This window comes from Leptosomus discolor, chromosome 1 (genome assembly GCF_034619465.1).
Source record: "Leptosomus discolor isolate bLepDis1 chromosome 1, bLepDis1.hap2, whole genome shotgun sequence".
Taxonomy (NCBI): Eukaryota; Metazoa; Chordata; class Aves; order Leptosomiformes; family Leptosomidae; genus Leptosomus; species Leptosomus discolor.
The window spans coordinates 152,378,575-152,399,148 of NC_141391.1; the positions used below are offsets into that span (position 1 = coordinate 152,378,575).

Consider the following 20,574-nt stretch of genomic DNA (forward strand, 5'->3'; position numbering starts at 1 on the left):
TTTTTTAAAATAAAATAATAAAGGGCTTAAACAGTTTGCCTGCCTAATACTTAACTTCAACTGTCAGGTAAAAGAGAAGTCGTCCACGTCCTTAACTTCCAAAAAACATTTCTTAAATTCATGAAGGATTTCAGAACTTCTATGGTTTCTGAGAAACTCACCAACAAACTAGATGTAATGCCTTCTGACTATCTCAGTCAATACACCCCCAGGTCTAAATTAGCAAAAGCGACCTGTTATTTTGACGGCCTGACGTTCTAAAATAAAGGATGTCCCGGCCCCCTGCTGCTTGAGCTTAAAAAGCCTGTCCAATGCACCTCAATGCATCATTCCCTTTCGGAAAAACAGACCCTGGAATTCTCACAGATCTGTATGAACAACAGACCTAAAACTGAGAAATTTTCACTGTTGCTATTAAGTGTGTAGCTGTAGTGAAAAACCTACACGAACCAGGCAAACTTTACTCTGCAGTGCCATGTGGGGGAAAAAAAAAACAAAAAACACAAAAAAAGAGCAGCAGCAGCAGCAGTGAAAGCACCAGAGTCTGACACAAAGGTGCAGGAAAAAGGAAAGCAGCGGGTAACCTTCTGCCTCACAGCTGCCAGGCTGAGAAAATTCCAGGGGATGGGGGCAAGAAACAGGCAGAATCACTTTGGCCTTTGCCAGAAGCAAAGGCAGAGAGTGCTTCAGATTTATCAGGCTGAATTATAATTACTCTGACTTACAAAAAATTGCAAGCTTCAACACAGTGCAGGGCCAGCAATCTGTAATTTGCTACAGTTATTGAAAATTTGATGGGGTATGGGAAGGGCTTCGACTTTTCAGTTGGGGCACTGCTCTACAGAAATACATTACCAGTATGTGCTTAAAATAGCTTGGTAAATATTTTTAAGTCAAAAAGAAATTAACACATAGAGACAAAATCTGGTCTAAACATTTTATCTCCAATCCAAACTTCACATTCTAAAGCACCCCTACTTATTTTGGCTACACCACTGCGATCCCAAGAGATCTAAAGGAGGGGCACCTATTCAAATTAGTACTGCTATCGGTTTCTCACTAAATGAACATATTCTCAAACAGCTTGTTATATGTGTTTCAATTTACGAGAAATCAGTCTCTGAAATTTAGGAAAAAATCTGGCAGATAATGAAGTTTCAGCATGGGACAAGAACAGCCAAACGGAATGCAGACCAGAAATTCAATCACAGAAGTGTAAGAGTAACAAGAAATAACTTTGGAGCTGTTTTTCTTGTATCAAGATAAATAAAATATTGTAAATACTTTGTACCACATTATTTAGTACTACCACTGGAATGGTAATGAATGAGTAAAAACAGAAAAGAAGTTTATAGAATCCCAAGTAAAATCCAATATTCATCAAAAATAGTGGAAATAAAAAGTTGTCATGTAGAACATCTACATGCGAGGGCCACGCCACTTGTCCAGGCAGGAGGTAATATCAACGTAGATTTAGGGTAGCCACCTGCCATGTGTGCCATCGTAACTCAATCAAGTTGAGTTAATGGCTAGGAGAAACAATTTAAGACTACTGCATCAAGGGAAAATCTGCAATTTTGTTAAGACCCTTTGATGTAACCAGTGTATGTTTTGCAATTCCAACAGACACCTCCCTCTACACATTTGGTCTGCACCAAACAGGGAAGATAATATTCTGAATCCAGCAATGTGTATGCAACCAACGAACAATTAAACTGAGTAGTAAAAAGGTGACTGGAAAACATGGAACCAAGGCTTACAGTGTATCAAGAAATGTCCTTACGCTTAAAAAATTATAATGCACTCCAAAATCCATTTGTTCAGGCAATCCATGTACAACAGAAGGCACTGTTATCCATATGAATCTATCAATTCTGCACAGCAAAAACCTGAGAAGTGCAACTCAATTAGATGCAGCCTGGCCCCTCCCAGTCATTCAGGTTCCTTGAGGACAAATCTTTCCTTTCAGTCCACCAAATTATAAAAACACCACAAGAATTTGTACATTACAGTAGCTGGTTAGAAAGAGCATTCTGGTGGGGGAAGCACACTGCTATTTTCCAGAAAACCTTCAGCAGCATTAAAACACCCTCCCCTATCACTCAGAAGTCACGATGATTTCAAGAAAAATGTAATGATGAGACCCTTCCCATTGGCCTTTGTAGCTGATCCTTCAGTTGCCACCAGGAGTACTTCCAGCAAAGTTAAATGCTGTGATCAGTCCTTTGTTGTCAAATGTGTAGCCACTTTGTTGTTCTATTGTCTTAGTCTCTGGAATTCAAAGAAGGGAAAGGATATGAAAAATAGTCTATAGAGAACACTTTTGCCAGAGACGACACAGCTCAGCTAAGACTGCGAGGTTGTGGGGAAAAAACTCGGTTGAGACAAAATTTCATTCCTCAAATGCAGTGACAGTAATAAATTACACTCAGATTTTCTCTAAATGCATAAATGCACACACCGCTACAACGGAGCTGAGAAATTAAATCTCTACAGAATCAGTCTATGTTGCACTTTTTTATTAAATCAAAATGATTTAATGATTTTGTTGTGCCTTTTTATTAAATCTGAATTTATTTACCACAATGCAAGCTTTCTAAACATCTAAAACCTTACACTGATTGTGGAGGCAACATTGGCAGGTAAAAAGTTACACAACTGTTAACCACAGCATAATCTACAGTAATCTTCATCAAATGCCTGGCTGACAGCCAGGTATTGCCTTTATTTGCTTTTCGTTTCAACCGTCAGATTGTGCAAGACTAGTTCGTATCCTCTTCAAACAGCAGTACATGTCAATAAGAAGGCAATTAATTAGAAGCAACAGTAGTATCTCTGAACAAAACACACTTACAGGCAAGGGATAATAATATAAGCACAATACCCTACTCATGCTTCTGAGGAAATGTTAATTAGCACAGAGATTTATTCTCTGTTGTTACAGATTAGATGCAGTTCCAACATCCCCGCAGCAGATAAAATGGCCCTAGAGAAGTGACTCACCTGCAGCGTTTCGCCGGTGTTCTGCTAATGTATAAATTTCCTGCAACTGTTTCTTCTGATCCTCACTCAATGGTGCTGTCAGTGAATGGTACCAGGCTGCATCTCTGCTCTGCACCGCTGTCAGAACAGGAATGGATGAAAAGTGATTATCAGGTTACATTGCAAGTTAATTTCAGAAGAACAAAATGAAACACACGGAATCTGTCGTTGGTTTTAAAACAGAATTTTCACCTCAAACCAGGTTCAGTATTCCTGTCAGTTTTCTTAGCACAGAATCCCCACCGTAACAGAGGCAATCCATTTTGGGGAACTTAATTACATCCTCTGCTTTCTGAAACTGAAAGTTAACCATGTGGCCATTATTCACGGACAATGATGAAGCGAATCTCCTAATTTAAAACTCGTATCAAAACTAAAAGCAATGGCATTTGTCAAACAGGAAAGAGAGAAAATAATTTCTCCATTACGAGTTTAACATCTAGAAAGTGACAAATATTTCTATATATAGGAGTCCCTCTAGTGACCGAGTCTCACTTATTTAGGCTGTAAATGAAAAGTTCTGAAAGAGAACATGAAGAGACTTAACCTCTGGCTGTATTTGCTACCATTTGTGTTTCACAGTACTTGTAAGCCAAAAAAATCTTAGGACTAACATTAGAAAGCAAGATATTTTCCAGTTTCAATAATCTAAATTATTACTCGTAAGAAAGAAAAGGGTTTTCCCCAGTGATCATAAACATCACCATACTACTTCATCATGTTATACCATTCTGCCAACTAGCAAACGCATACCTAAAAGTGCTTGTGTAAAAAACTGGTATTCATCAACACCATTTTCAAGGTCAAGAGGTGTGCTGAACCCTTCAAGGACAGTCTCTTCCAATGCATCTTCATCCCAGTCATCATCATCATCATCATCTTCATCCTCTTCTTCTCCACCTCCACCACCGCCACCTCCTCCTCCTCCACCATGGTTCTCTTGCATCGCCTGGGTCACTTCATTTGTCTCCTCCTCATCACTTGGTATCTCTTCTGCAAAAGCATTGATGTGTTTTGTAAAACAAAATTTTAAAAGTATAAGGAAACAATGACTTATGAATGGAGAACAATTAATCTCGATTTGGGCTGCAAAGGGGACCCTCTGTTAACATCCTTCCCCCAAAATCTTAGAAGGATTGCAAAAATTAAGCTGTTAAAATGTTTCCTACATTCAAGATCTGTCAAATTTTTGTTTCTAAGCACACCTGGGGAATGTAAAGCTGCCATCTTTTTTCTTCTTTCATTTATGCAGTCATTATGCAATTACAGGATCCAAAAAGTTTGATGAAATGTCATTGACAAAGTGTTCCATCACTGTGCTTTTTAATTTACAGAGACTTGCATAGACTTCACAAATTGACACAAAACAATGAGAAAACCAGATGCAGACCAAATGTCTGCCTGCTATTCTTCAGAGTGGTCCTTTACTTGAACAAACTTGAAACAGCATCTTTTGCTTAGCTGTACCTTCCATTCCACTTATGAAACAACTAGTACACCCTGAATCAAACGCAACTCCAACATGCAATTCTAAACACTGCTATTTCTCACCTAAGAAAAAATATTTCTGACTTATATCAAGATCAAAGTAATCCCGCTCCAGTTCCAAACCCTCAGCTCTTCCTGTGTTAACAGTTTAGAAAGAATAAAGATGACTGTATCTGCAACAAGCAGGGACTGAATCACAGGACAGAGACTTGAAAATACTGTTGTGTTTCCATACTGTATTCCTGTGCATTGAGAAGAACTCTGTAATTCCATTACGGAACAATCATCTGTGAAATCTGAGCAGACTACATAATCTTTTTACAGCAAATCTAGTTTTCAGACCTCAAACCATCTATCTCCTGTTCAAGTCACATACAGCCACACATACCTGCCTGCAATGCTGTGTAAAATTCACTCCCCACAACTCCCTCCACAATGTATTCTTTGATGTTTTTTTCCTTTCTGGCAGACACGGCAGTAAGAGGTCTGCCTATTCCAGGAACCTCAGCTGTCTCAAACTCCACTTTGCAAATCACTTTCCATTTGGACAAAAAAGACTTGCTAGGATTTCCTTCAAAGTTCAACCAAACAGGTCTTTCAAGTAGCTGAGTACTAGGAACAGCTTCTCTCCAGGAATCAAGAGTATAACCAGTGCAGTCCTGGCAAAATCCTGCTGCCTATGTGAGAAGATGGAGCACACTCACAACTCAGAAGAATGGACTTGCAAGTTTTATTCTTACTCTTAAACCAATGCTACCCTTTCACAGAGTGTTAGCTGTTATACATTGAAACGTTTTGATTACATTTTGGGAGGAAAAATCAATTCCTAAGATGATCTTTCAAGCACCCAGTAAGCCGAGCTATTTTCAGCAGACTAATGAGTCTTAAAAATGAACTGCAATTTCTTACCCCCTTTAAATTAAATCCAGACAAAATCCACAATGTGAAAAGGGGAGATTTTACCATTATCTTCTGCAACGTGTTTTTCATCTTTAGCATGATCCTCATGTTCTGTGAGTTCTCGTGAGGCGCAAACTTGTTTTAAGCCCAGGAAGAGGAAGAGGATTGAAGGGACAATCTGGGCAGCCACAGCAGCCACTGCAGGTGGTCGGTTCTGCAATTCCATTAGGATGCTCAGTCCTATTATACACATCTTTCTGTCATGGAGTCTGAAACAACACACACTTGTTAGATAAAAAAAAAGGATACGTAGAGAGCATGAAAGTCCTGTTGCTTGACATGGCAGAAGGCAATGTCGGCAGAAGGCAATGTCACAGAGACTATCTTCAAAGTCTATGTTCAAAGCTCCTAAACCCATTATTTCCTTCACTCTGAATGCAAGTTCCACACTGGAAAGTACTTGTCCAATAACAGTTAAATACCTTTCAAGCACTGGTCAAATTTCTGGAACAACTGTTTCTGATTACCAAATGCAAACTTTGTAATGCTAAATAAATACTGTTTAATAATTATGTAGAATATCTTGTCTTTAATAAAGCATTTCATACAGATAATCATCACTAAATAGGATGGAAAATTAATTTGCCTTGGCTTTGATAGCAGTACTGTTGCAGGGACTGAAATTAGCAAAAAGACTATTAGTGAAGAGTAATGATAAGCAGGAATGCACTGAATTGCAGGGTTCACTTATGGAGTGCCACAGGGCTAGCTGTATTTAAACATATTTATTAAGAGTCCATCAGAATGGCTGTATTATACATCAAATTTCCGACACTAACTTGAGACACATTGCTAACTCCAGTGAAAGCAGGGAAGTAATTCCACTGTATCAAGAATAACTGGCAGTAAACTCAAACAGGGAACTTATAAATGAGTAGACCGCCAGTAAAACACCAAACTATAGACAATTGAAGGGAAAGAAAATAATGAAATTAATAGCAGAAAGATTTTTATGTAATCATAGCCAGGAAACTAGGTAAGAGCCTACGCCCTTAAAAATAAGAATTCATTTTCACTTCCAGAAATAGAAGTTATTTGCAAACAAGACAGGGAAAATTTCTCTAACTGCTTCTGCAGATGCTCTTTGGTTCTCCTTTACTGGAAACACCAGTAGTATTCAACTCTTCTCTAAGATGCTACTTTGCTATTAAGGGCTTGAGAGGAGCTTGTTTTGTTTGAACTACTCAATTTCACGCTGACAAGCTCTTTGTGAGCCCTCTGCAGGACAAGGAGTTTCATCAAGAAGTTTCAGCAAGACCTACAGAAACCAAGCAAACCTCCACAGCTGGCAGAAAATGGCCATCCTCCAGACTCTTGGTAGATACTTCAGTTTTACTTTGGAATGATGAGGATAGAAGTTGACAGAGAAGAAACTAGTAAGATACACACCACAGACTGCAATAAAGCTTACAAGGGAACGGCCAGCTCAACCCACCACTTCAAAAATTGCTATAGAAATACAATTTCATTACCATATAACACACTACTGAACTATAATATTCTTTAAGCAATACAAGTGATCATGTATTACAGCTTTCTGAACTTTACATGTGCTTATACAAGGCTGGGGATCTGGCGGGATTTCATTACACCTCCCACGTTGTTAGTCCTGCTAGGGCTTAGTGAAGTGATTCCATTCTCAGAGTAGCTGACAACAACAATATAAATTACGTATGACCATGTGTAACATTATGATCACAGAAAACCCTCCAAGAAAAACAAAGTCAACTAGGACACCAAATGACACGCTTTGTCATGTTGGGTTTGGCTGTTCCAGTACACGTGTTGAAAAATGTACCAAAACGCAAGCAGGCCAAGAGCATCCTTCCACCACCGCAGTACTTTCTTTTCAGAAGGAATGGGGCACAAAAGAGGGCATCCAAATCAACCGAGGAAACTGAGTCAGGGGAGCAGGGTCTGCTTTCACACACACAAAAAACTAAACCCCTTACTCCTGTCAGTTTATCTATGTTGAAACCAAGCTCATTGCCATTTTTCTCTCATGCTGACACTGTGAAGAACAAAATCCAAGCTAAATATGATGCCCCCTGTGAATGAAACACAGCTTTTTTGGGAGAGTTGTCCTTACTGCAAGTACAAAAGGAAAGAACTTTCTCTGCTTTCTCTCTCTGCTAGCACCTTCATCCAAGTTCGATCAAAGCGCTGTACACTATGCATAAGACTTCCATCTTGCATCTTGACATTGGGAAGCCATGAAATTTCTTCAAGCCCCAAAAGTATAATGAAGCAATTTCAGTGTACATGTGCCACAGTAGTTAACGATACTTGGCACTACCTTTTATAATACATTTGAAAAAGCTACCGTTATACAATGCCAATTGCAAAATGCAAACAATAAAATTGTAAAAAAAACTTAGTAATTGGTGGCTTAGCTTCATACTAAATTATCTTTTCTGGACAGCAAATGGAAGTGCAAGAATCGAGCACTGCTGTTTAAGAGTCATCATTAGGAAGCAGCATAAATGGCCCAAAATACAGCATATTTGTCATGCTTCATTTTCAAGCTTCTAAACAGAAAAGTTGTAAGAATGAACACGTGTCTTCAGAATATGCACGTTACTAGAAGGCCCAGCAGGACAGCAGAAACCCAGGCATTAAGCCATCTTTAGTGAACCTGAGCCAGAAGGAGACTTGTTTCTTCCACCTGCCAGCAGAGACAAACACCAGGATAAGCATCTGCCTCGCCTGATGTTCAGCATTCTACTGAGCCACAGCTGCATCAAGTACTCACAGGACTGAACAAGCAAAACAGAGTTTTTATGTCGTTTACATATTTTCGTAATGGCAGAGCATGGTTTCAGGACCATTCCTTTGCTAATAAAGAGCTCATTAACTCAGCACCCTTCCATCTGCACAAAGGAGCCTGACACAATTCTCCTTTGTGCTTTGTGCTTCGAGATCCGTACCTATTTGCTCAGCAGCACACAATAGTCTTCCCTAACAATCACGGACTCTGCTTGCTCCCTCAATGGTCTACCAAGCCTGGAGAGCTAAACATGCCACACATGGCAGTGCAATGCATGACTCCTAGGTCTATTTTTAACAAGCTGCGTGTGGTCTTCACAATCTGCAGGACCTTTTCTTGCTAATACACTTCTTTTCGATACAGGACAAAAAAATCTAAGAATCTTTCGTATTTTAAACCAAGCTGAAAGTATTTCAAACGGAAACCACTGAGCCTTTCCTTTACTGGTTTGCTGTGCTCCTTTATGTGAGGATCAAGTCGCTTTCTATTACATCAATCCAGTTCCTGGAAAAACTGCAAATAATTAGCCATTTCCTTCTCGTTGCAAAGTTGGAACCAACCCCACTTTCCTATATGAGACTGGGAATTTATATATATAAATCTGAGAAAACTAGGATTTCTAACTATTTAAACTCCTATCAAGTAAATCCCCCTATGCACCTTCTAAAAAAATAACATCACTTATTGAGGTTTTTTTGAAGCAAGTTAGATTTTCCTTTCACCCTAGTTTCCACAGAAGAATTTTTAGTATGAGAGTAAGTATAAGTCATGCAGACATCTCACACAAATTTCAGCTGGCAAGGAAAAATGTGGAAAGCAGTAAGGAATAAATGTTTCTAAAAATGGCTTTTCAGTTTGCAATTATCATAGAAAACACTTAGAAGTAAATAAAAACAATATCCTGTGGTACATGGGCATTATGGGCACACATCCACAGATATGCAATGTCCACGATGACATACTGGATTTATGCACAGTCTTACAATGAGTGCTGAGCTTTCCTTGCCTGGATCATTTTTAATATGCCAAATTTCTAATCAGTTTTAAATAGCTTCCATATTTTTAATAATATGGAAGAACAGTTACTTTTCTTACCACAATTGCTTTCCCCCCCAAGATGTATTATTCCCATGGATTCCATCTCATGTGTTCACAAGTGCTGCTCGAGAAATACTGCATTCTTTTGGCAGACACCGTTGGCTCCAGCCTGAGAGCATGCAGACATGCACAACCCTACTGCTGGCAGAGCAGGATCTATGGGTACTAAAGACTTCACAGGAACACAAGGACAGAGCAGTGTGAGATTTATGTGGACAAAGCCCCTTGAAGAGCCACTGTTACCAGTAAGTCACAGATTTCCTGCATGGCTGACAAAGAAATGGCAGTAAGATTCACCTGGTCCTTCACACCTGGAGATGGATCTACTTTGATCTCCTCCAGTTTCTCTAGGACTTGTGAGTCTTGCGACTTATTTGAATCTAAGTCTAAAACTGCCTCTTGCTGGAAAGCTATCTAACTGCAAACCAAAGCAGCAGTGAATGATGGCTGGCAAGGCCAAGAAAAGGACTGTACAAATGAGGGTGCCCACTGCTGTGTTCACTGATGAAGACACGAAGTCTGCAGGGGTGGACCCAAGGAAGGGTTTCAAGAAAGCCAGATTTTGTTTGCTTTTTAGTCTTTTCCATTAGGCCTCTGACCATCTGGCTGCTGTTCAGATGACGACCCTTACCACCCTTACTAAAACAAATGGCCTTCCAGAAGCAGTGCTGTCCTGAGGGAAAGGAAGGAAGTCCCTTACATCACGCCATAGCGTCTGACAAAGCAGTACTACAGCAAAAGGCCTGCACCTGGAAGCCACATATTGAGGAGACAGCACTGAAGGAAGAATGATTTTTAGATTGAAGCAATATTACAGACACTTATTTCACAGGAGGTAACAGGCAGGCCAAAGAGATACATTTTAATCTCCTACTGCCACTCAAGTGCAGAGTCCGAGCAGAATCTAGCATCATGATCTCCGTGTTTCATTTTCATAGGCTTTGTCAACTTCTGTCTCAGCTCTAAAGAAGAATTTAGTTGAACAGTAGTTGCAGTAGCTGATGCTTTTTGAAAAGCAACACAAAAGAACTGGAAGTTAAGCTGCAGCTCACAGGAATATTTAAGGTTGGAGCCTAGTCAGATCTGCAGCATTTTTCTCCTCTGGATCTGAGTAGCTTCTCATTGAATGCTCCAGGATGAACTGTTTAAGGCTACAAATCTCTTTGATTTCTTTTTAAAAACGAATGACAAGTTTACCACCTGTAGGGAATATCTTCCTTCCTACTGTCTCTGTATGTGTTCAGCATTTGATATGCAGTAGAAAAAATGACAGCACAAAGAGCTGAATCTTAAGAACTTTGCTTCAGCCATAAAAATGGTACATGGGAATCCCAAAACATCTTGCTCTTTTCTAAAGTCAGTAGATATAAACATAATTTAGCAATTAACAATAATATTACCACAAGGTGTGGGAGAGGTAGACTTAAAACATGCCATTTTCAATCACTGGCGCTCCAAAAGAAATAAGGGACATTGGGTCCTTCATGCCTTCTTTGTCACCAACTCAAGTAACCCTTCTAATTGATAAGATATGTAATTATGTTAAGACACAGGATGTACTATAGACATTTTGTATACACAGCAGGTAGAAGAAGTCAGAACACTTGTGATAACATTAACTGTCCTTTTCTGTTATAATGAATAGGTGACCTTTTTTTTCCCCACTTTTTATCTGTTTAATTTAGTACTTTCAACTTTTTTTTTCTTCAAGGAGAGACTGCTATGGCAATATCTTCAAATACAGACATAAATGGGGAATCTGCACAAAGCCTGTATACACCAAAGCAGGCAATTCCTCTTTTATCTCCAAATGGTTTTCATTCTAATAAAACAGACAGAATTAATGTGCAGACCTGAAACAAGGTATTCTATGTTGCAGTTCTACAAACTACTATGCTTTCATCTTCATCCCACTGAACTGTATACTTAGGACAGAGGAGTGGGGAAACCAATTTTTACTGTGTACATTTGGTATGTGTTTTAAAAACATTACAGAGGACATGCTGAGAGCAAAATCCACATATACCAGTTGGTCATTGATTGATTAGGAGCCACTACTTTATTACACTTATGAAAAAGGTAATGCAGTGCTATAATGCACCACACAGTTCTAAATTCAAGATGGACACTGAGGCAATAATGGAGCTATACCAAGATGGCATATAATTCTGTTCAGGGAAGATTAACTTAAATAAGAATTGGTGTGGAGAAAAGCTATTTGGATGACCGAGGAGTGGAGAAACCCTTTCATAAGAAGCCTCCTAGAGACTTGTTTAGAATTGGAAAGGCAAGACTGTACCAATAAAAAAACAGGTAGGAAAAGAATGATAACCTAAAATAAGGTATGCATCTATGGGTCAGGAGCTGCCTGTCTTGGCCCATGTTCATTCACGGCATGACTCCTAACACACTGACACATTGCATAGACTATGTACAGAGAAGGCATGTTCTAAGCCTATCTGCCCACCTGCAGTCAGGCGCCAGTCTCCAATGACAAAACATAACAGGAAGGTGAGAGGTAGCTATTAACTACAACTGTCTGCTTTGCCCTTAAGTGGATTTGAATCTCAGTCAGACACCACATCACAGCTGAAAGGCAAGCACTAACTGTCAAGCCCTGGACTTCACATCAGCCCAGCATCAAGTGCATGGTTAGCTATGTGATGACATGCTTTGTCCACCTTCATTTACTTTACAAAGGTTCAGTTCCTGCCCAAGTGCACATCAGTGCAGCGTACACACATGTCCAAGGGAGGTTGGAGTGAAGTTTAAGTTCAGGAGTATGCTAAACAGTCAGTACATCAATGGCATAGTGATAAATATGCAAGTTGATCATGAACAACTCGCAGGGATTAAAATCGGGAGTGCGGGATTCATTGGATAGAATAATGGTTTTTTAACATTAAATGAAGCAATTAAAAATATTTTATAAAATATACAACAGAAAATATGTATACAGCATTTCAGAAAAAAAAAGTTAACATGTCACTGAAATCCTATCGGTCAGCTCTGAATACTACCCTCAATGCATGTTGGACCATCTCTTGGATAAGCAGATAGTTTGTGATGAAGGAACTTAAAAGAATTCTGAAATATGGTTATGTATTGTACCCTTGTATTCTCACAACACAGAAAAATCAGTATGTAGCTCAACAGACCCAGAAAAGTTACATGGACGTAGGTGACCTTTACGGGCATCACAGCAATTAGACCTGATGTGGATTACTGTTATTTAGACTAACCAAGGAACAAGAACTCTTTCATCAGCATGACTAGGCATACAAACAGAAGTGAACAAAAAACCCAAAATCATGGACTTTTAAAAGAAACAAGACAGAATACTTGCCCAAGAAAACAGTCTGTGTCATTCATCCACTGGTTTATGAACTGTGCAGTGATGGGCTCAGGATTGTGTGGAAATCTGATGTTCTCTAAGGTGTGCAGAAGCAGGTCAGGATTGTAGTAGAGTGCAGCTATGGCAACCTGAAGACACATGGTACGAAGATCACTTGTTTTAACTCCTCTAGTTAACCGCTCCAGAACAGCCTCCACAAAGAGTGGAATACACTAGGCATATAAATATAAAGAAGAGAAGAGAAGAGAAGAAAAGAAAAAAAGCAAAAGAAAACAAAATAGGTATTATACATGTTGCTACATTATACAAAAGTTTAAAACACTTTTATCAGAATTGGTCTCCAGAGTTACCTGAAGTCCAAGTATAACCTAGCAATGCATTCTATTCACTCCCTAGTATAAAGACATTTTAAGTCTCTGATTACATGCTTATAAATCTTCCCCAAAACAGCTATTCTCTGAGCTAAAAATTGCTAATGTTATTCTCAGCACGGAGGAGAATATTTGGGGCCATTTGGTGAAATTTGTTCTAGCATGTATAAAAGGTTTAGAAAAGAATTCAAAGACGACATTTTGATCTTCAAATAATGACATCCAACAATTTCAAAACTAACAGGCATTAAAAATGAGATTACTTAAATCTGCAAGAAAAAGAAGTTTTTCCTAATAAATGTAAAGTGATGTTAAATTTCTTATAAAAGTTTGAAATGAGTGAGTTGATTCAAATAAAAGCAAGTATGCACAATTTCTACACAATGAAATAAATATCTACGTATCTTTCAGTGTGCAGGTTTATGCTTTATAATAATTTGGGAAGCATTATGAATGCTTTAGTTTATGAGTTTCAGTTCAGTGTGCAACCACTTTAATTTACAGAGTTGTGGAGCTCAGTTAAGCCTTCCACCACGTACTTATTTCAATGCAAATTCATACAATTCACTTTAATCCCTTCCAGATTTCTTTTAAAAATAAAATCTTTCAGGGAACATTTTTATCTTAAATTACTTCAGATTTACATTAGTAAAATTATATCAGTTTCAGCTAAATTAACTGAAAATTTATCACTGAAGTCCACGGATTGCACTGTGGCAACATCAAATATGCTATGTTAAATAATTTAGGCCGGAGCCTTATGTAAAACATGAGACCAGAATTTATCCCTTAATAGGAAAAAGACTACTATCTGAAAGTATCTTCTCAGAAACTCCGGAAAGTTGTGATTATCTTTTTCTCAGCAATCACAATCCAGCCACCCCAAAAATTCTTCATTTCCAAATGCACTGAGTAATTCAAAATACTAAAAAAGGACCAAGTTCTTGTTGCTTGGAGAAATAACTTCAGTAGCTGAATATGTACAGTTAACCTCTTGGCCACAATAGTTTTAACAATGTGTGGTTTGCATCAAATGGGAAATCCTATTAGGAGAAAGCAAAAAAAGACAATCCTGCATGTCATACTATATCCTTGTTGTTCAGTCTATATTAATTTTCTGGTCATGCCCACTAATGTCTAATCAAAAAACCCCCCCAAAAAAAACCAAACCCAACCTTACAAACTCTCCTGAGCTCATTTACTTCTTTCTGTATTTCTCCCCATTCCTACACTTTACATTTCCCTCAAATTCTCTAATTCCAACTGCTTTTCTCAGGAATCATACATGTAGCATTGGAAACCAGTGAAAGAGAACCTGTTCAAGATATATCACCTGATCAATACCCCGTCCTTTGCATTGAAGAACAATCACTTCTAGGAGTTTGGCTGCATGGCATTCTGCATCTTCTCCTGCATCTCCTGTTAATACCTAACAACCAGAATGACAATTTAGTTTATCAGTATTAAACACTGACAACTTTGAAAGCAAGTGTTGCTGTACCTGCATACATCAAAAAACCTCTACATGGCACATGTATATCTATCCATGCTATATTTTGTGAGGAATTAAGACATGAAAATCATCTCTACATGACATAAACAAGGATAACTGGCTAAAGATTAATTTAAAAATTTAGAAGAAATTGCTACTGTTCTTTATGAACGTTAGTATCTATATGTCATCACCTTCCCTTTCTTAAAGGAAATGTTACTTATAAGAATCATTGATGTTTTACACATTCTGTTTCTGTTTTCTGACTTCAGTTCTATTAGATACTGGCAGATTAACAGCCTGGCAAAGTGAAATCCTACCTCTAGGCTAGTTTCTGATTAAAAACAAGATGTACGCAATCACTCTATGTATATGCACGTACACGTGAAACTGGCTGCTTCTTGCCAGTATGTTTCAACCCTATGCTCAGTGTCAATATCAAACTTGACAAAGAAGCAGAATTCTCAAACACATTCAATTTCTTTAAGTTTCCTAAAAATAAGCAGATAGCTAGATGCCTAACACTCTCTAATGCCCAAAATCAGAGAAAAGCTGCGGAGTGGTCTCGTACTTTATTATGCATGAGAGAATCAGCATAAAAGAGAAACATTATAAATGTAGGAAGAACTTCAAATGAGTTTGCACCTTAGCTGACAACTAGAGAATCCAATCGCAAGATCCACAACCCAAGGGAATCAGGCTTCATTAATTCCTCTACTTACCAAAATAGCTGTTCATAGAAGAGAGTCAAGTTGAACAGCAACTTTCTCCCACACAGATTTGTGCATGTAATTTTTCAAAAAGCATGTCACTTAAAAACTGTGAAGGTGCTATATGTACTCGGAACTGAGGTGAGACCAAATTTCATTTCGTTCTGAAATGACTGGCCACCACCTGGCACGTTCAGGTCACGCCGCTAATCAGATTGTTAAGTACCAGTGATAGGTGCAACAGTAGGAATCAGAAGCCCTACCTTTTTACACATAGCATAAATGATTTCTAAATGCTTTGGGTTAGACAGTAATGTATCGGTGTCAACGGTCACATAGTTATGCAAGAGAGGCATCATATCTGCAGAACAGGGAGAGCAAAAGAGAAAAAAATTACAAACTAATCCACGCCAAGTGCTAGCCAGTGAGGTTGTAGACCTATAATGAAATTCATTAGCTCAGATTCTTGATAGGGTTGTAAATCCAAACTCTGCAAAAGTCTATTCTAGCAGAGTTCTTCATAGAGCGCACCATGCCAGGTGCATTCTCAGAAGAGGAAAAAGAACAGAACTACATTTTAATTAATTAATTTGTAGTTTCACATTAATTTTGTATATTTCAGCTTTCTTTGAGTTCAAGACCTCCTACAATAACAGATCACACTGACAGATTTGAATAGGCTTCTACTTAAATATGCTCCTGTTATACTCCCACACTAAACAGACGGTCAGGGCATGACTCAAATACACAATCATTTTAAACCAAGACACTAAATGGAAGCGACCCTTACTAAGGTGGGTTTTAGAGACGAATTCCCAAACAATGGAAACATCAATAGAATAGAAGCGATCATACCTGCAAAGTACTCAAAGCAATCCTGCTGGAAAACCTCATACAGAACACCTAAAAGCTGCCACATTTGAGGTGAAATCATCTGGCATGTCAAGCTGTAGGCCAAAGAGAGAATTTCTTCATAAAACTCTGGAAAGGAGAAACAATTTGAAGTAGGGTGCTTTGAAAAATAAATTTAGTTTGCAAATACCTTGAAATCTGAAACCAAGCCCCAAGTCAGATAACAACTAGAAGACAGTAATTAGTAACTAAATCAATACATAGAAAAGTAATACAAATTGGAAAAGACTCTTTTACACAGGCCTTATATTGGCCATAGTTACAACAATATGCATAGTTTTTCATTATAAATACACATCAGAAAAACATATTACCAGCACATCAAAAACAACTATTGCTTCTAAATAATTTACTGAAAAATATTTTTATTTTCTCAACCTTTGTTTTTTGTTAAAGGTCTTATCACAAAACCGTGTAGCTCTTTAGTGCAGGGTACTGACAGAGCAGTAATTTAACTGCAGACCATGTCCATAAAATACTAACGTAATTGTAGACATTGTCTTTTAACACAGATAGCTAGAACTACGATCAGAACTGCATCTTCTGCTTTTGAGTCTGACTTCCAAAACACAATAACCAGCCTGACTAATGTACAAGAAGAGATCAGGACAAACAAACCGTAACTGAAAATTAACATCTTTTTTTCTTCAAAGAAGCACGCAAAAAAAAAAAAAAAAAAGATAGGAAGTTCTGTTCAGGAAGACAGTATTGTTTGCAATAATTAATTGAAGAATTTTTTATGTAAAAACATGTCATGTTTGTCTAAAAATTATCTCTAAAACATACCTATAACGTGTTTCTGCAAAACGAGGCCAATGATCTGTAAACAAATGCTCTCGAGCTGTTGAGTTATCTGAAATAATAATATAAAGCAGCGTATTTAAAAACTTAGCAATACAGTAATTTAATCAATGTATTTGACTAATTCAGTTTGAGAAGTTCTTCAAAGCAAAAAGGCTTTTATCACTTTTTAAATGCTGCATTAAGGATCACAATATCATGAAATAAGGTCTCACTGATGTAAACACTCAAATTTTCAATAAACAGTATTCCTTTAAAACTTGTCACTTAGAGCATTTTTCTTTCTTTTAAAAAAATCTTATTACACGATTACGATTCTACAGATCCTGTCAAAAACTGTATCTGTTGTCCTGTCTGGATATAAAGTAACACTGTACTCAAAGCATTCGAGATAATGCCTCTGTCTAAAATCTTTGAAACAGAATGGGACAAAAGGAAGAAAGGAACAGATGCTTTTGCCCAAGGTCGATGGAGAGCTTCCCAGAGTCAGCTCAGCAAGAAGAACACATGCAGAAATTTGGAGCATACACCTGTACTGAGGTCAGGATTCAGCCTTGCCATGTTGGACAGAGAGACATTTATGAATTAAACCAAATTACGAGGAGAACTACACAGCCACATTATAAGCCTAATTAAAAACAGCAAATACAGACATTTCACGTTATTACCACAGGTCATTAATTACAAACATAATCTTGCAGAATGTCACGCTTTCTGGGCTTATTCTAGCAAAGGGATTAATAAGTATGTGACCACAGATTCACCCACTTTCCTTCAGACACTTGACTCTAAAGTTATCATCCCCTAAACTTTCTCCATACTTAACGGTGAAAGGGAAAGGAATTTCTAAGGAGTTTTCAGCCTCATATATAATTTCTATATCATTTATACCACTTCTAAAATGATTTAAGATCCTGAGATGAAGAACAATTGCACAGTATTTTAGTTTGTTCTTCACACAACAGAAAAAACAAGCTGCTAAGTTTATACCAAAAATTCCCCAACCCTAAAGGTTTTCCTAGGCTAAAAGCCTAGGATTCACTTCAGAGTATCATTCCTGATGCTCAGCTTAGCTACTGGATTTCATTTTAGCTTTCACAAGACGCAAGCGGTTCTTGTAAAGGAATGAAAGATGTTTTGAGATCCAAAGGAACACAATGGTCTTACAAGAAATCAATTAGTATTTTAATTAATGTATTTTTTACATTATAAGCTTCATAAAAAGATTTCACACTCGCAATGAAACATTCTCATTGTAAAGCAAGGAAGCAAAACAATCTAGGACAAAGCATTTTTACACCAGCTAAGCTTAACGTTACTGACTGACTTTGCCCCTCTAGTCAGTCACTGAACTGCTTCCTACCTCAGTCAGCCCAGGTGGTATGAGCAGAAAGAACCTCTTTTATTCCCTGAACATGTAGACTTACATTGAACCACAACTGATACCAATTCCTAGCAATTCCATCTGAGAAATTACTGGATAAACAACAAAATATGAGTCTTCACTGTAAAAAAATTAGCTTTATGCAAACTATTTCTCCCTAAAATCTATTTTAACAGTTTGTAATACAATTGTCTTTACCAGAATAAGGGCTAAGGATTTTACCCTCAGGATATAAATTCCCCTTGAAGTTGAGAGCTAAACAATTATGAAATCACAGAAGTAAACTGGGCTTTAAAATCAAATTTGTCAGAGATCACTTGGTACTAATTTACCACCCTTCTATAGTAAATGCACATTCATGTCAACTCAAGTGATGCAACATACACAGAAGTGCTTGTTGTCACGAATGGAAGGCACAAGGGAACAGCAGGAGAAAAGATGTATAAAAGAAAATCTCACCTCCTTGTGATCTTCCACAACTGTCAGGATAGTGTCAATAGTGTGCAAGATGCCCATGGCCATAACTGTTTTGTCCTCTACTTCCTCATATTCCTCACTCTGAAGTACTTTACCAAATATTTCAGCCTATGAAAAAAATCAGCCAACTTGACATTCAAGAGCAAAACCACATTTCTAATTTGTCATGCAAAACCAAGACAGCGAAAGCAACAGCAGCAATGCCTTATCTGTAAGAGCTGTCAGCATTGAAAAATATGCTCCTTATTTTTGAAAGGGGAATATAGAAAATTAAAAACTCCTCTTTTTTGAGAAGTCGGGCTGTGTTAAGTCATTTGAAAAGTTAAATAGTTAAAAGCTTGGCTTATGAAAACCAGTGACAAAATTCAGTATCTTTGAAAAACGTATAGGTTTTAAAGATGCTTCATACAGGAAAAAAAAATATTGTGAATACTATAGGTGGACCTTTGTAAAGATTTCTTTAAACAGGGTGGACTTCAAAGAAAGTTCATTAACTGTTTACCAAACTAGGCATACGCTTCTGACTGGACTGGTATTTTACTGTTGTCTCTTACCAGGTGTTGAGTCATGTCAACGGCGATAGTAGCTACTTCCTGACTGTACTCACAGATCATTTTCTGGATTACATTAGTAAGATCATCATTTTCCGTCTCTCTAACAATGTGCAAGAGCTCTTGCATAACTGGCCTTACATAAGGTTTCACATATTCCTTGGCTAGAAAAACAATTGAAACCAGGTGAAATCAACTATCCATAAACACAAATATACAGTATCTCAAAACTACTAGGTGATCGACTACTCTTGAACAAAATAATTTTTTAAGTTTAATTCACTAAAAAAAAAAAAAAAAAAAGCAAAAAAAAAAGCCAATAAACCTACCCAAGGCACTTTTACAGCTCATAACTAGTAGACTAACAAAGTAAATAGACCGTACATTTACTACATTCAACACTGAAACACCACCTACAACAAAAGCCCGCTGTTTTGGGGGATACATGCCCTCATACCTAGGCAGCATTCGTTCTTAAACATACAAACTATTTCACTTCACTAAAGAAAAACAAGGCCAGGTGCTATTTACTTTATGAAAAGAAATACGTTGATTTTATCTTCTTATGCACAGAGACCTGCCATAAAAACTTGAAGACAGAATTCTGGGATGTGTACGGTAGCTAATGAGCAAGTGCAGCTGTCTAAACATGATGAAACGTTCTGAAATCTATGTCTTTAAATGGTAGAAATATTCAGATAAATCTGCACCAAGCTCCTCATCTCTACAAAAAACCCCAAACAATCAGTGTATACAGCTGACGAATCACTGTAGCATACCTTGCTCTTGGTTGCTTATTAATGTCTGAAGAGCTATGGCTGCTTCTACTTTGACAGGCATTTCCTTATCATCAATCAGGCTCTTCTTTGCCAACTCTACTGCGTTCCTCAAGTTTAGCTCATTGTGGAATTTCAAAGCACTGAATGAATGAAGTACCCAACAGGACTGCATGACAAAAAGAAAAGCAAGTTAGGGGCTATTGCTATTTTTAGCATTTTTAAACTGACTCCAAAAATTGATAGTATCTCCCTGTTTGCATGTATTGCCTTTTTTTTTTTCTTAATTGTGGTGTAATCATTACAGTAAACGTAACACAGTTTTTGCACTCAAGCAGTTCTTTATTTTCCTTTCCCAAATTCCAATAAATTCAGTACGCGCATAATTGG

The 20,574-nt window shown here is 37.8% G+C and overlaps 1 protein-coding gene across 2 annotated transcripts in view; it reads right to left on the bottom strand.

The window, feature by feature from the left end:
• Window positions 1–2,165: 2,165 nt before the first annotated feature.
• Window positions 2,166–20,574, bottom strand: part of IPO8 (importin 8) — a 45,432-nt gene continuing 27,023 nt past the window's right edge. Inside the window, exons 14-25 of one of the 2 annotated variants that reach the window (XM_086467451.1) lie at window positions 20,188–20,353; window positions 19,412–19,572; window positions 18,840–18,965; window positions 16,982–17,048; window positions 16,139–16,264; window positions 15,547–15,644; window positions 14,415–14,510; window positions 12,702–12,922; window positions 5,494–5,699; window positions 3,796–4,035; window positions 3,004–3,120; window positions 2,166–2,271 (exon numbers count right to left, since the gene is read on the bottom strand). In XM_086467451.1, coding sequence (XP_086323577.1) covers window positions 2,174–2,271; window positions 3,004–3,120; window positions 3,796–4,035; window positions 5,494–5,699; window positions 12,702–12,922; window positions 14,415–14,510; window positions 15,547–15,644; window positions 16,139–16,264; window positions 16,982–17,048; window positions 18,840–18,965; window positions 19,412–19,572; window positions 20,188–20,353 — 1,722 coding nt within the window. In that variant the 3' untranslated portion in view covers window positions 2,166–2,173. Of the gene's footprint in view, window positions 2,272–2,986; window positions 3,121–3,795; window positions 4,036–5,493; window positions 5,700–12,701; window positions 12,923–14,414; window positions 14,511–15,546; window positions 15,645–16,138; window positions 16,265–16,981; window positions 17,049–18,839; window positions 18,966–19,411; window positions 19,573–20,187; window positions 20,354–20,574 lie in introns of those variants that run through there. The other variant, XM_086467462.1, reaches the window with a different exon arrangement.